The sequence below is a fragment of the Heteronotia binoei genome, chromosome 19, assembly GCF_032191835.1.
Source record: "Heteronotia binoei isolate CCM8104 ecotype False Entrance Well chromosome 19, APGP_CSIRO_Hbin_v1, whole genome shotgun sequence".
Classification (NCBI taxonomy): Eukaryota; Metazoa; Chordata; class Lepidosauria; order Squamata; family Gekkonidae; genus Heteronotia; species Heteronotia binoei.
In genome coordinates, this window is record NC_083241.1 from 2,919,535 (window position 1) to 2,936,551 (window position 17,017).

General features: G+C 47.2%; 1 protein-coding gene across 2 annotated transcripts in view; it reads right to left on the reverse strand.

The window, feature by feature from the left end:
• MAP2K5 (mitogen-activated protein kinase kinase 5) overlaps window positions 1-17,017 on the reverse strand; it is a 267,295-nt gene that overhangs the window by 159,029 nt on the left and 91,249 nt on the right. For both annotated transcript variants that reach the window (XM_060260130.1, XM_060260131.1), the window contains exons 12-13: window positions 12,345-12,406; window positions 3,650-3,698 (exon numbers count right to left, since the gene is read on the reverse strand). In XM_060260130.1, coding sequence (XP_060116113.1) covers window positions 3,650-3,698; window positions 12,345-12,406 — 111 coding nt within the window. The remainder of the gene's footprint in view (window positions 1-3,649; window positions 3,699-12,344; window positions 12,407-17,017) is intronic.

The following is a 17,017-nucleotide window of genomic DNA, read 5'->3' on the forward strand; positions in this document are numbered from 1 at the left end:
CAACAATATGCTGTGGCTAACAGCCACTGATGGACCTCTGCTCCATGTGTTTATCCAATCCCCTCTTGAAGCTGGCTATGCTTGCAGCCACCACCACCTCCTGTGGCAGTGAATTCCACATGTTAATCACCCTTTGGGTGAAGAAGTACTTTCTTTTATCTTGTTCTAACCCAACTGCTCAGCAATTTCATCGAATACCCATGAGTTCTTGTATTGTGAGAAAGGGAGAAAAGTGCTTCTTCCTCTGGGTCACTATCAGGGGGTCATTTTGTAGAAAAAGAGGTGCCAGAGCTCATTAGCACAACTCATTGGCATAACTCATTTGCATATGCCACACACACCCACATCACTGGACGGGGTACTAAATCATATCAGCTTAGCATCTACCTTAAAATGCTTCTTGAAGTATCATTGTCATCATAGTGTTCCCTCTAAGCTGAGTTAGTGTGAGCTAGCTCGCAGATTTTTAGCCTCCAGCTCACAGAGTTTTGTCTTTGCTCAAGAAGGGTGACCCCAGAGCTCACTAATTTATGCAGGAGCTCACAACTTTGATGCCAGTTGCTCACAAAGTAGAATTTTTGCTCACAAGACTCTGAAGCTTACAGGGAGCACTGCATTCATACTTTTAAAATCACTATCTCCTGTGTGGCCACTGCGGCATGAGGAAGACTTCCATCAGTATGCTTTAGATGTTCTGGGCTTCTAGTGCCCTGGCCCCACTGGTGGACCTCCTGATGGCACCTGGATTTTTTGGCCTCTGTGTGACACAGAGTGTTGGACTGGATGGGCCACTGGCCTGATCCAACAGGGCTTCTCTTATGTTCTTACGTGACACAGAGTGTTGGACTGGATGGGCCATTGGCCTGATCCAACAGGGCTTCTCTTATGTCCTTATGTGACACAGAGTGTTGGACTGGAGGGGTCATTGGACTGATCCAACATGGCTTCTCTTATGTCCTTATGTGACACAGAGTGTTGGACTGGAGGGGCCATTGGACTGATCCAACATGGCTTCTCTTATGTTCTTATGTGACACAGAGTGTTGGACTGGAGGGGTCATTGGCCTGGTCCAACAGGGCTTCTCTTATGTGACACAGAGTGTTGGACTGGAGGGGCCACTGGCCTGGTCCAACAGGGCTTCTCTTATGTTCTTATGTGACACAGAGTGTTGGACTGGATGGGCCACTGGCCTGATCCAACAGGGCTTCTCTTATGTTCTTATGTGACACAGAGTGTTGGACTGGAGGGGTCATTGGCCTGATCCAACAGGGCTTCTCTTATGTGACACAGAGTGTTGGACTGGAGGGGCCACTGGCCTGGTCCAACAGGGCTTCTCTTATGTTCTTACGTGACACAGAGTGTTGGACTGGAGGGGCCACTGGCCTGATCCAACAGGGCTTCTCTTATGTTCTTATGTGACACAGAGTGTTGGACTGGAGGGGCCATTGGACTGATCCAACATGGCTTCTCTTATGTTCTTATGTGACACAGAGTGTTGGACTGGAGGGGTCATTGGCCTGATCCAACAGGGCTTCTCTTATGTGACACAGAGTGTTGGACTGGAGGGGCCACTGGCCTGGTCCAACAGGGCTTCTCTTATGTTCTTATGTGACACAGAGTGTTGGACTGGATGGGCCACTGGCCTGATCCAACAGGGCTTCTCTTATGTTCTTATGTGACACAGAGTGTTGGACTGGAGGGGTCATTGGCCTGATCCAACAGGGCTTCTCTTATGTGACACAGAGTGTTGGACTGGAGGGGCCACTGGCCTGGTCCAACAGGGCTTCTCTTATGTTCTTACGTGACACAGAGTGTTGGACTGGATGGGCCACTGGCCTGATCCAACAGGGCTTCTCTTATGTTCTTATGTGACACAGAGTGTTGGACTGGAGGGGCCATTGGACTGATCCAACAGGGCTTCTCTTATGTTCTTATGTGACACAGAGTGTTGGACTGGATGGGCCACTGGCCTGATCCAACAGGGCTTCTCTTATGTTCTTATGTGACACAGAGTGTTGGACTGGATGGGCCACTGGCCTGATCCAACAGGGCTTCTCTTATGTTCTTCTGTGACACAGAGTGTTGGACTGGAGGGGCCACTGGCCTGATCGAACACGGCTTCTCTTATGTTCTTATGTGACACAGAGTGTTGGACTGGAGGGGCCACTGGCCTGATCCAACAGGGCTTCTCTTCTGTTCTTATGTGACACAGAGTGTTGGACTGGATGGGCCATTGGCCTGATCCAACAGGGCTTCTCTTATGTTCTTATGTGACACAGAGTGTTGGACTGGAGGGGCCATTGACCTGATGCAACAGGGCTTCTCTTATGTTCTTATGTGACACAGAGTGTTGGACTGGAGGGGCCACTGACCTGATCCAACAGGGCTTCTCTTACGTTCTTGTGTGACACAGAGTGTTGGACTGGAGGGGCCATTGGCCTGATCCAACAGGGCTTCTCTTATGTTCTTCTGTGACACAGAGTGTTGGACTGGGTGGGCCATTGGCCTGATCCAACATGGCTTCTCTTATGTCTGGGGCATGTGATGCTCTGTATTCTTGGTGCTTGGGGGGGGGGGGCAACAGTAGGAGGGCTTCTAATGTCCTGGCCCCACTGGTGGACCTCCTGATGGCACCCGGTATTTTTGGCCTCTGTGTGACACAGGGTGTTGGACTGGATTGGCCATTGGCCTGATCCAACACGGCTTCTCTTATGTTCAAGAATGCTCAGCCACAGAACACCTGAATGACCACAGTTATTCAGAGGATGTATCTGTACAGCAGCACGATCCCACTCAGAAGTCATTCTCATTATGCTCAATGGGGATGACTCCCAGATCTTATGAAAGAAGATGGGAAGACCCTCTTGCCAACCAGAGGCTCAAGAATACAGATTCTCTGTGCTGTTGCTGAAGCAGGCTCAAAAGAACCTGGGGAAGAAGAGAGCCACTTTGCCCTGCAAGGCATCCCTGTGAGTGCCCTCTCCCTTCATGGAGGTGGAACCAGCAGCCCCCACCCCCCAAATGTAGTAAGCCTTGCTACAGTATAGATGGTTCTGATGAACCTTCTTGGAGACCATGAAGGCCATTGCAAAGATCCGTGAAAAGTGCTGCATTTCAGAGGAGGCTGCTGCTTTTATTGGTTTTTAGAGGACAGGATCTGTTTTTACTGCTGGTTTTCATTGCTGATTTAAAAGCTGATCGTGGTTGTGCTGCTGCTGGCTGCCATTGTTTTACTGGTAGTTTCAATTTGGTTCCCATTTGCAATTCTCCTTTGCCTTGAGTCAAAAAGTGAGAGAGGGAATTCCTTAACTACACAGGCCAATAAATAGAACTCGTGTCACTTGGGGAGGGACAGTGGCTCAGTGGTAGAGCATCTGCTTGGTAAGCAGAAGGTCCCAGGTTCAATCCCCGGCATCTCCAAAAAAGGGTCCAGGCAAATAGGTGTGAAAAACCTCAGCTGGAGACCCTGGAGAGCCGCTGCCAGTCTGAGAAGACAATACTGACTTTGATGGACCAAGGGTCTGATTCAGTATAAGGCAGCTTCATATGTTCATATATGTTCACTTGTGCCAATTTGTCGAAGCAGTTCTGCCAGAATCGGAATTGTGGCATTCACTTAACAAAACGTAAAGACGACCATGCAACTTACCTCTGTGTAAAATCTTTAAGCTCCACAAATACGTCAGACCTTTAACAACCTGCAAGCAAGGGGGGGGGGGGGGGAAGAAGGGAGAAAGAGAAATTAAGACAAGTCCCTAATAAGCTTATCTGTTTGCTATTTACTCGTCCGCTGCCTCATTTCTGTTGGGTTGGTCTGTCCACATGGAAAATCATTCCAGCAAGCTTTGCAGACGAACCAAGCCACACGCACAACATTGCCTGATCCAGTCACAGAGGGGTCATGGTCACTGCAAGGCCAGTGAGTGGTGCCCCCTAGAACTAAGCCAGGGCACTCCTGCAGAGCTACTTGCGCTATTGGGGCTCGGCCTGGTCTCCCCACCCCCTGACAACAAGCCCTCCCTGGCCAGAGCCCTCTAGGAACTCCCCCCAGCAAATTAAAAACCCGCTCTGCCCCAGGTTGTCCCTTTCTTCCGGACTCAAAGTCTAGAAACCCCGACATTTTGGGGAAACCAACAAAGCCGTGCTTTCGGAATCTGAAACGTAGGAAACAAACGTTCTGTCTAGTCCTTTCGGTGGCAAGGGATGGTTTGTAAACCAAGGCTGGTGCCTCCTAAAACAGAAGCGAGGTACATGCATAAAATTCACGGCGGATCCATTCCTGCCCCTGAACGGCGAAGCCCCTTTGTCCTCCCTGCACGTGCGCAGCAGCAGAAACGTACGTCAGGAAGCTGAGCCACGCCACTGAGGCGACGGCACCTCTCTCTGCTTGCTCGAGTAGAGGCGTGCCATTTGCATTGGTTTTTAATTATGGATTTTTTAACAACGAACAGAAGAACGCTCCGCGTGCAAGGAGACAAGAACGCAACCCTTCCAAGTTCATAAAAAAAGCTTCAGTAGTGTGGCGTGCCTTCTGAAGCGGCGCTTATAAACAGCACACAGTTAACCAAACAAGAGATTGCTTTCCGTTTCAACTTTCCCTTTTTAAAAAGAGCGTTTCACCACAAGTCCCGTGGTGCCACATCACCCCTTACGCATTGATCAGAAAGCACGGCTATTCACCGCGGCTGAATGAGAGGCCGCTTTCCGATTCAGAATGCAGACAAAAAGGCACTAAGCGTTATGTTAAAGAGATGCTGCAGCGGAATCTCTCTTGATTGAATACCCCAGAAGGTATTTCTGGCATTCAGTAAAGTAGGTTGGACAACAACGACTTGACAAAACCTTGACACAAAAAGTAGTTATACCTGCCGTCAATCATTCATTCTCTCTCGACAAGTTAAGTGCATATCTTTTGCAGGGAAAAAAACCCCTTCAATCAGCATTAGTGCTCAAAAAAACCCCAGTGTCACTGCTTCAGGAACGGAAAGGAAAATAAACGTGAAGTGGCAAGCAAAAGGTAACTTTGCAACATTTGGTGGCCTAGATTTGGCTTAAGGAAAACACCAGAGGGATCTGCTTGGGAAACACAGTTGTTGGGATTTCGGGTGGGGTGAGGCAGAGGGCGCCTGAGAGCCTGTCTCTTGCAGATTCTGTTCCTCTTCCCTCTCCTGCAAGGATCGGGGTTTAAAAGAGCAATCCTGGATCAAGCCTGTCTGTAGCAAAAGAAAAGAGCAAGAGTCCAGGACCACCTTAAAGATTAATAAAATTTCTGGCAGGGGAGGAGCTTTTGCGAGTCACCGTGTAACAGAGTTCCACAGCTCTTAAGTCCACAGAAGTCAATGGGTTTAGACTTGCCTGATTCCGCTTAGGATCAGACTAGAAGTTACACTGGAAATGTATTTGGAGAAACCGTTCAGAACATTATCCTGATTAGCGTTCTTTTGCATAGGTATTTTCTCCTCGAATGAATTCCTAACAAAGGATGATGTTGAATTTAGGGATTTTAAAGGCGGGGGGGGGGGGAGAATGATTTTAACAGGAAAAGAGGAGAAAGGAACAGATGCCGTAAAACTACATCACACTGGCTCTCAGGGAGAACCCAAGTCAGAAGCTGGGATATTCTAATCAAAACTGTACACTTATGAAATCTGATAACAATCCTAAACTTTCCCCCATGTTTCTGTGCACACAGCTTCTTCACATTCGCCATCCTGAATCGGATTGCTAATACCAGGGATGGAATCCTAGCAGGAGCTCCTTTGCATTTTGGGCCACACCCCGTTGATGCAGCCAATCCTCCAAGAGTTTACAATAAAGAGCCATGTAAGCTCTTGGAGGATTGGCTGCATCAGAGGTGTGTGGCCTAAAATGCAAAGGAGTTCCTGCTAAAATTCCACCCCTGGTTAATACTCAAACTTCCTCAAATAATCCAGGTCAGATTTCAAACTAGTTAATGGCTCAAGGGCCATCTGAAACCTAAAATCCTCACATTTTAGATTCAGGCATTTCAGCTTTGCCACCTCATAGCTCAGGGTGAGTCAGAAGCTTGTGATCGTCAAGATGCGCAGGAGACTGTATTTCACTGCTTCTTGGTTTTAATAAATTGTGTTTAGTTTTAACTGTAGGTTTTAACGGATCTCTAATTTATGCTGTAATCTGCCCTGAGCCTGTTCATGGGAAAGGGCGGAACATAAGTCCGCAAAATAAATAAATATGGGCAACAAATGAAGCTGCCTTCTACTGAATCAGACCCTTGGTCCCTCAAAGTCAGTATTGTCTACTCAGACTGGCAGCGGCTCTCCAGGGTTTCAAGCTGAGGTTTTCCACACCTATTTGCCTGGACCCTTTTTAGTTGGAGATGCTGGGGATTGAACCTGGGACCTTCTGCTTACCAAGCAGATGCTCTACCCCTGAGCCACAGCCCCATTCATGGCTCTCCAGGGTCTCAAGCTGAGATTTTAGTTGGAGATGCTGGGGATTGAACCTGGGACCTTCTGCTTACCAAGCAGGTGCTCTACCCCTGAGCCACAGCCCCATTCATGGCTCTCCAGGGTCTCAAGCTGAGATTTTAGTTGGAGATGCTGGGGATTGAACCTGGGACCTTCTGCTTACCAAGCAGGTGCTCTACCCCTGAGCCACAGCCCCATTCATGGCTCTCCAGGGTCTCAAGCTGAGATTTTAGTTGGAGATGCTGGGGATTGAACCTGGGACCTTCTGCTTACCAAGCAGGTGCTCTACCCCTGAGCCACAGCCCCATTCATGGCTCTCCAGGGTCTCAAGCTGAGATTTTAGTTGGAGATGCTGGGGATTGAACCTGGGACCTTCTGCTTACCAAGCAGGTGCTCTACCCCTGAGCCACAGCCCCATTCATGGCTCTCCAGGGTCTCAAGCTGAGATTTTAGTTGGAGATGCTAGGGATTGAACCTGGGACCTTCTGCTTCCCAAGCAGATGCTCTACCACTGAGCCACCATCCCTTCCTTAAATGACAAAGAACCTAGATCAACAATTGTTATTAATATTGTACAAATCTTCCAGACAGTGAAAATGAAACACTTTTACTCTCCACTTTAAAAAAAAAAAAAGGGGGAAAAAGCCAGCCAGCCAAGAGTTCTCCTAGACCAGAGGAAACGGCAGGGGGCTTGAAAAACAAGCCCATTTGGAACTGCTCCAAAGACAGAGCATCAGATGAAAAGACTGTTCATCGCCCAAACAGCCAAAAGTGGAGGGAAGGAAGCAGAGCTGCGAATTACAATGAAAGGGGCCTAAATAGCTGTCTGTATGAGATTAAAGGGCTTCAGTTGTTAGCTTGATGTATAATGAGTGTGGAAATCAGGCATTTAATTAAATGGTACATTACAGAATAACTTTGTTATGCTTAAACCACTAAAAAAAACTATCAAAGCCCTGATTCAGATATAGCAATTGTTCAGCAACACCCCACCCCATGACATTCAACCAAGACTTTGTTCCTGACGGCAAAAGCTTACGAATTATGATACATTCCCTCCCAATTTGGTGAGTTCGGAATCCTGACTGATGACCTGGATGGAGAAGGCAACTCCATCACAGGAGTGTTATCAGATTTCATAAGTGTACAGTTTTGATTAGAATATCTCAGTTTCTGAACTGGGTTCTCCCTGAGAAGAGCCAGTTTAGTGTAGTGGTTAAGTGTGCAGGCTCTTATCTAGGAGAACCGGGTATAAGAACATAAGAGAAGCCATGTTGGATCAGGCCAATGGCCCATCCAGTCCAACACCCTGTGTCACACAGGGGCCAATATATGTGTTTGTGTATATAGATATATATACACACACATACATATATATATACACACACACACACACACTGTGGCTAATAGCCACTGATGGACCTCTGCTCCATATTTTTATCCAATCCCCTCTTAAAGCTGGCTATGCTTGTAGCCGCCACCACCTCCTGTGGCAGTGAATTCCAGAAGTTAATCACCCTTTGGGTGAAGGAGGACTTCCTTTTATCTTGTTTTAACCTGACTGCTCAACAATTTCATTGAATGCCCACAAGTTCTTGTATTGTGAGAAAGGGAGAAAAGGACTTCTTTCTCTACTTTCTCCATCCCATGAATAATCTTGTAAACCTCTATCATGTCACCCTGCAGTCGATGTTTCTCCAAGCTAAAGAGCCCCAAGCGTTTTAAACTTTCTTCATAGGGAAGGTGTTCCAAACCTTTAATCATTCTAGTTGCCTTTTTCTGCACTTTTTCCAATGCTATAATACCCTTTTTGAGGTGCGTTGACCAGAATTGTACACAATTGGTTTGATTCCCCACTCCTCCATGTGCAACTGCTGGAATGGCCTTGGGTCAGCCATAGCTCTTGTAGGAGTTGTCCTTGAAAGGGTAGCTACTGTAAGAGCTCTCTCAGGGTGTCTGTTGTGTGGGGAGGGGGAAGGTAAAGGAGATTGTGACCGTTCTGAGACTCTGAGATTCAGAGTATAGGGCGGGATATAAATCCAGTATCATTTCGGCAGGGGAGGGCAGGATATAAAAATAAATTTTATTATCATCATCATCATCATCATCATCATCATCATCATCATCATCATCATCATCATCATCATCATCTTCTTTCTAGATCTGTGTGGATTTTGTACATCTAACATTCCAACTATTGGACAAGTCCTAGGGGCTATTTTGGTGGTGGTGGGGTTATGAGGATGCCAACAGGGATAAACGACAATAGCTGAAGAATGAGTAGAAGGGAACTTTTCTCCTTTTCATAAAATAGCAGAAGTTGGAGTTACCCAGCAGCCAAAAGAAAATATGCTAAGGACTATCAAAAGGAAGTATTTCACACAATGTTAAAGACGCTCATGGAGTTTACTACCACAAGAGATATGCGGGAAAACCACTAACTTACATGGCTTTTTAAAAAAGTTATATAACAAAAACAGAACCACCGTTTAAAGCAGGGGTGTCAAACATGCAGCCCGGGGGCCAAATCAGGCCCCTGGAGGGCTCCTATCAGCCCCCCAAACAACTGGCTGTCATCTGTTTCCTTCTCTCTCTTTCTTGCTTCCTTCCGCATCACAGCTTGCTTGGCCAGGCTTGTTCAATTGCACTGGAGCTACTGAGCAAAGCCTCTATTTTCTCCATTGGCTGAAGCTCCTCCCTTGGGAAGGAAGGGGGGAGGAATAGCTTCCTTTGCCAGGCTCTCTCAATCGCACAGCACAGCAGCTGAGTCAAGCCTCTCTTCCTTCTATTGGTTGAGGCTCCTCCCCCTCCTGGGCCCCTGAGGAAGGAAGGAAAGAGCCAGAGCTTCCTTTGCCCAGTTCCCTGGATCACAAAGGAGAGATACAAAGAAAGCTTCTTTAAGACCAATGAGTGCTAATGTTTTAAGCCGTGTTTTATTATAAGCTTTTACTGTTTTTGTCCTTATAAAGTTTATATCTCTGGTATCTGGCATTACATTTTGACATGCATGGCCTGGCCTGGCAAGGTCTCATTTATGTCAGATCCGGCCCTTATAGCAAATGAGTTCGACACCCCTGTAAAAACGATACAACTGAAAACAGTTTGGCAAAAAATCATTTAATGCTATTATTGTAGCAAGATTATTATTGTAACAACAATCATTCATACATCAATGACAATAACTAATGTCATAACTCATGTGTCAGTCTCTTATTCATAATCCATATGGGCCAATTTGGTGTAGTGGTTTAGTGTATGGAACTCTTATCTGGGAGAACAGGGTTTGATTCCCCACTCCTCCACTTGCACCTGCTGGAATGGCCTTGGGTCAGCCATAACTCTCTTATGAGTTATCCCAGAAGGGAGAGACTTTAGCCCCACAGCAGACACTTGTTTTGAATTGCAGGGGATTCACGGTTGAACATAAATGAACATCTGAAGCTGCTTTACACTGAATCAGACCATCCTTGGTTCATCAAAGTCAGTATTTGTCTACTCAGACTGGCAGCGGCTCTCCGGGGTCTCAAGCTGAGGTTTGTCACGCCTATATGCCTTGGCCCTTTTTAGTTGGAGATGCCGGGGATTGAACCTGGGACCTCCTGCTTACCAAGCAGATGCTCTACCACTGAGCCACAGCCCCATTCATGGCTCTCCAGGGTCTGTGGAGAAACGCCATTTTAGTCAGTGGTGGTGCTTCATTTGGCAGGGGTCAGTAAATCCCTCAGCAGGCTTTGTAGCCTTCCCCTCCTTACTCCGCCCCTCCCTTCCAGAGCCAAACCAACAACTCTAGGGGGAAAGTCTCCTAGAGAGGCAGGAAGTGCTGTTGTTCCTTGCATGTGTTAGGCAGGAAGAGAAGCCAGATTGGAACTGGGGCTCGAGCGAGCATGTGGTGAGCAATGGAGGTTCCTGCCTGGGAGGGCCCAGGCAGGCAGACTAAGTAAGTAATTCACAAGACAGGGCAAGTTTAGATCAGGGCCAGCAGGACGCGTTTATAATCAACTTTCCTTTGTTATGCTGGGCTGTGCTGTGCTGTGCTAACTTTTTAAACGCAACTGTTTTTGTTTTGTTTTTCTTTTCCTATCTGTTTCTCTTTTTAAATAAATATATATTTTACTGTTTAAATGCTGGCAGTCAATCTCTGGACCACATAGATCCCCAGACCGCTTTAGACCACGCTGTTTTTAAGAAGGGGGCCCCAGGGAAGGGGGAAGGCATGCAGTTGGTTAAGGTGCCAATCCTCCAGGGGTGCCCCAAAGAAGTGCTGAGGTCTCTGTGAAACCCAAGTGCAGGGTGGCAGAGGACCTTGAGGCCTGGCCTCACAGCTGGAGAGGGGGATTGGGAGTCCTGTTCCTCTCAATCCGAACCCCGGGACTGAGCAGGTGGCGGCAGGGAGCCCAAGGGGCAGGAGGAGAAATAGCTCCCTCCAGGAGTTGGCGACTCAATAGGGCGCTGACGGGACCGGGTCTGAAGGCAGAATCGGGCCGGTTCCGCCACAGGGTCTCAAGCTGAGGTTTTTCACACCTCTTTGCCTGGACCCTTTTTAGCTGGAGATGCCGGGGATTGAATTTGGGACCTCCTGCTTACCAAGCAGATGCTCTACTACTGAGACATCATCCCTCCCTAACATATATAAAGCTGCCTTCTACTGAATCAGACCCTCGGTCCATCGAAGTCAGTCTTGTCTACTCAGACTGGCAGCGGCTCTCCAGGGTCTCAGGCTGAGGTTTTTCACGCCTACTTGCCTGGACCCTTTTTAGTTGGAGATGCCGGGGATTGAACCTGGGACCTCCTGCTTACCAAGCAGATGCTCTGCCACTGAGCCACCGTCCCTCCCCCAAAAGTCCCTGCCACAAAGACCTGAGAAAGAGCAGCTGTCAGCCGGAGAAGACCATGCTGGGATACATGGATGGCATTCTAATAGTAGAAGGCAGATGCAAATGTGCATCTTCCTGTACTTTGTAGACCACCTCCTCCCATGTAAACATTTCCATACACTCCAGTCATCTTCAGAGGCCCTGCTTTGGTTGGTCCACCCACCTGAAGCAAGACATGGGGGGGGGGGCAACCTGAGAAATGGCCTTCTTGGTAGTGGCGCTAAAACCGTGGAACTTCCTCCCCAGGGAGAATCATTTGTCTCCCTCTACTGGCGCCTTTCACCAGTGGGTGTACACTGCTGGGTGCTTTCACACGTGCTAAATAATGCAGTTTCAATCCATTTACAAGTGTGGTTTGCCATTTCACACAATAAAATCCAGTTGCAAAGTGCATTGGCAGAGGATTGAAAATGCATTATTAGGATGTGTGAAAGCATCCCAAACCCCCAGTAGCTGAAACTGGCCCTCCTAGTGTTGCTTATGTGTTTTTCATGGAGTTATTTTATAACTTTAGCTGCATTTTTTAAATTCTGTAAACGTTTTATTGTGCTTTTGTTGTTGTTTGCTGCCTCGCAGACCCTGATGTGGAAAGGTGGCATGAAAATGTTTTAAATAAATAACAAATAAGCCTCCTTGGAAAAGTCTGAATGTGTATGTGAAGGCTACGCTGTGGTGAAAAAGCTGTTAAGATCAGCACTTAACATCATACAGCAATGATTAAAAGAAAGGGCAGAGCAATTTGCAAATGACAATCACAGATACGTACTGAAATTTGGTACATAAATGTAATGGAAATTACCATGTTTGTTTTGATGGACATGTACACAAGACACAAGCCTTACAGAATTTAGCAATTGACAGAACAACAAAGGTAGCTCTTATTCCGCAGGTTTCTGGTAGTGCTGGTTAAGTTGTTTGAAAGCTATGGTTTCGGATGCCTGTATGATTTTTATTGAGTCCACTCACCTTACAGCCTGCACTAAGTATAAAATTCACAAATGACGGTTAGAAAAATACTTACAGCTACAGCAATTCTTCCAAGCACATGTTCTGGAATCTTCCTATACACATCCAAGGAACCTCCTGCAGCAACAGACAATGTATCGGTTAATACCAAACTAAAAACGGATTTATTCCAGCATAAATTTCCGTAAGTCACAGTTCTGTTATTCAGATGCTATGAAGAAGACATTATATTCCACATTTTTACAGATAAAACGGCCAGAAGGAATGGGACAAAAGAGAGACGTTGGGGTCAAAGAAAGTCTCACTGTGACTCCCTTGGCAAGTCTTTCAGGGGTGACTCTCTGGGTAAGCGCTTGAAAAGGATTAAGTCAGGGGTGTCAAACTCATTGACCTTGTTGGGCCAGGCCATGTTGGGCTGGGCTGTATGTGTCCCTATTTAAGATTAGCTAACAGAGATATAAACTTTATAAAGGACACAGACAAACACAAAGATTTTTTTTAACTTAAAATAAAACATGCTTAAAACATTAGCACTCATTGGTCTTAAAGGTGCTTTCTTTGTATCTCTCCCACGGGAGCCAGGGAACTGGACAAAGGAAGCTCTGGCTCTTTCCCTTCTTCCCTCGGGGGGTCAGGAGGGGGAGGAGCCTCAGCCAATAGAAGGAAGAGAGGCTTGGCTCAGTAGCTTTGCTGTACGATTGAGAGAGCCTGGCAAAGCAAGCTCTCCCTCCCCCCTTCCTCCCCAAGCCTCAGCCAATGGAGAAAACAGAGGCTTTTGCACTGTAGCTCCTGTGCAATTGAACAAGCCTTATGCAGAAAGAAGCAAGAGAGAGGGAGAAGGAAGCAGATGACAGCCAATTGCTTGGGGTTCTGATAGGAGCCCTCTGGGGGCCTGATTTGGCCCCCGGGCCGCATGTTTAACAGCCCTGTATTAAATAGTTACTTGTAATGGATGTTGAGAGAGGTCAGAGGCTCCAGCCTGTCTCTCATGGGGTGCAGATAAACAACACTGTAACTGAACAACCATCTATGGAAGAAGAAGCAGTCTGAAGCAGAAGAAAACCGACATCAACAAAGGTTTGTGTCAAGCATCGGTATTTCGAATAATCGAGCTATTGTTTAAATCAAAGACTTGTTTTATTGATAATCCAATACTTGCTCCAAGGAACGATACCTTGGAAGTTAAAGAGAATGTTACACAGGCTACTTCAAAGACAAAATTCAGATAACTTCAAAAGCATAACAAACAGATGTGAATTGCATAGAGGGTTCAAAGCATACTATCAACTATTCATTTGGGTACTACAGCATCTCCTGTATCCCACACATTCCTGGCTTGCTGATATGTATGGGAACTCGGGGGAGAGGCATTTCTGCTTTACAATAGGAAGATTACTTGCATATCCTGCATCCTTGAGAGTCAACAGGTGGGGGGAACTTTGAAGAGAAGTCTTTATTCAGAAAAGAGGGAAAGCGGGAAGGGAGGGGGAAGGTATGAGCACAGAATGCATACTCAAATTAATAATCAGAAATACCATGCTTGACAGTTTGTACCATGTTACCATCTTCTTCTTTTCTTATGGTTCTCCTGGTCTTTAATAGATCTGATCTTGAACAGAACAAGGTTGAATAGAAGGTTGTAGCATGTTCCACAATCACTCCAAGCTGTGCCTCTGCACAATCCAAGAAATGGGCGGGATCCTACAGTCATGTCCAACATGTGCCCATTTCCCAGCCCTAAACAACTGCTTGTCTAGCATACTGATATTGGATGAACCACAAGCCTCTACTGTGGCAACAAACCAGCCCCATGTGACCCCCTGTCAGAGACGGACAGGACTCCCTCTTTTGTGCCACTCCAAACCAGCTGACCTGCTGCTGCCGGACTGCCTCTCCTCCCATGCTCAGAACCAAAGCGTTCAGGAGGGCATTCTTGCAATGGAACGAGATTCATAGTGGGGCAAAATGGTGCTGAAGGGCACCTTCATCTGGGAGCGGTGGCAGAGGGTACCACATGGTCAGTACCTTGCTCACCCCACACTCCCCATCCCTCGCACTTTGCCAGCTTAAGTTGACTGTTCACATTTGTGTTCCTAGCCTTACTGCACTGCTCGCTTCTACTGTGTACCTTCTACTGTATTATAGTACTACAGTGGCTCTCTTTGTTGTATTTTGTACTCCTGATAGATCATTGGCTACAAGCCATGGTTACTAAATGGGATCTCCACATTCAGAGGCAGTAAACCAACATCTGGGGAAGGTCTTGGCCTCTGTGCCCTGTTGTTGGCCTTCCAGAGGAACTGGTTGGCCACTGTGCAGGACAGACAGGATGTTGGACTACATGGACCCTCACTGGTCTGATCCAGCAGGGCTCCTCTTATGAAGGCCTCGGCCTCTCTGCCAGTGTTGTGGGCCCTCCAGGTGAACTGGTTGGTCACTGTGTGAGGCAGAAAGGATGCTGGACTAGATGGAACTTCACTGGTCTGATCCAGCAGGGCTCTTCTGATGTTCTTATGGTCCAGGCTAGCCCTGTCTCATAAGAGCTGGGAGCTAATCGGGGTTGGCCAGAGTTAGTATTTGAATGGGAGAACCACCAAGGAAGACTGCAAGGGGTTGCTTCAAGAAGGAGATAATGACAAACTCTGGCATTGAAAAACCCACAGTCCTAGGGGTTTCCATGAACCAGTTGCAACTCGATGGCACACAATTATTATTATTATTATTATTATTATTATTATTATTATTATTATTATTATTATTATTATTATTATTATTATTATTATTATTATTATTATTATGTGTCCCATTGTGCAATCCATTTACTGTCCTATACTGTATAATTCCTCCCCCTCCTGCCCTGTAGTCTCTAACCTGCCTTGTGTCTCAGTGAGAAAAGTGGACTCTCTCGGCTTGGCTTCGCGAACGAAGATTTAAGAAGGGTGCAATAGTCCACGTCTACTGCAGGCTCGCTGGTGGCTGACAAGACCAATGCGGGACAGGCAGGCTGCAGGGAAAAGTCTGATTTAGGGTTGGTGCTGTAGCAGTGCGATTCTTCCTCAATCTCCTTTTGTCCTCAAGACCAGCTATGCGTGCGTTCTCAAAAGAAGAGACAGCCTGGTGGATGGTGTGCCTCCATGCTTTGCGATCTGAGGCTAGGTCAGACCACTGGTGACGGTTGATGCGACAGGTGCCAAGGGATTTCTTCAAGGAGTCCTTGTACCTCTTCTTTGGTGCCCCTCTATTTCGATGGCCGGTGGAGAGTTCGCCATACAGGGCAATCTTGGGAAGGCGGTGGTTTTCCATTCTAGAAATATGCCCTGCCCAGCGCAGCTGCGTCTTCAACAGCAGTGCCTCAATGCTGGTAACCTCCACCCGCTTGAGAACTTCAGTGTTGGTCACAAAGTCACTCCAGTGGATGTTGAGGATGGTGCGAAGGCAGCGCTGATGAAAGCGCTCAAGGAGTCGCAGGTGATGACGGTATAAAACCCACGATTCAGAGCCGTAGATGAGGGTTGTCATCACAACCACTTTATAAACACTGATCTTTGTGCCTTTTTTCAGATGCTTGTTGCTCCACACTCTTTTGTGCAGTCGGCCAAAGGCACGGTTTGCCTTTGCCAGCCTGTTGTCGATCTCCATGTCGATCTTAGCATCTGAGGAGATGATGCACCCCAGGTAGCTGAACTGCTGGACTGTCTTCAGAACTGATTCACCCACAGTGATGCAGGGAGGGTGATAATCTTCCTGGGGTGCAGGCTGGTGGAGAACTTCTGTCTTCTTCAGACTAACTTCTAGGCCGAATAGCTTGGCAGCCTCTGCAAAGCAGGACGTCATATGCTGCAGAGCTGATACCGAGTGGGAGACGAGTGCAGCATCATCAGCAAACAGTAGCTCTCGGATGAGTTTTTCCATTGTCTTGGAGTGGGCCTTTAGTCGCCTCAGGTTGAACAGGCTGCCATCGGTGCGATAGTGGATGTAGACACCATCGTCATCATCTAGATCTACTGCGGCTCTTTGAAGCATCATGCTAAAAAAGATCGTAAAGAGAGTTGGCGCGAGAACGCAACCTTGCTTTACACCTGTGCCTATTGGGAAGGTCTCCGAGAGGTCGTTGCAGTGTCTGACTTGGCCTCGTTGGTCTTCGTGTAGCTGGATGATCATGCTGAGGAACCTTGGGGGACATCCTAAACGTTCCAAGATTTGCCACAGGCCTTTCCTGCTAACGGTATCGAAAGCTTTGGTAAGGTCGACAAAAGTCACATACAGAGCCTTGTTTTGTTCCCTGCATTTCTCTTGGAGCTGCCTGAGAACAAATACCATGTCGGTGGTGCTCCTGTTAGCTCTGAAGCCGCACTGGCTCTCTGGGAGGAGTTCTTCTGCAATGGCGGGCACCAGTCTGTTCAGGAGTATTCTGGCAAGGATTTTTCCTGCGATGGAGAGCAGGGTTATCCCCCGGTAGTTGCAGCAGTCTGACTTTTCCCCTTTGTTCTTGTATAGGGTGATGATGATTGCATTGCGAAAGTCCTGTGGTAATTTGCCTTGTTCCCAGCAGGTGACAAGTACTTTGTGAAGTGTGCTATGTAGTACTGTGCCCCCATGCTTCCAGATCTCTGGTGGAATTCCATCAACTCCTGCTGCCTTGCCACTTTTCAGTTGCTTGATGGCTTTAACAGTCTCTTCTAGAGTGGGGATCTCATCCAACTCTGTTTTCACTGGTTGAAGTGGGGT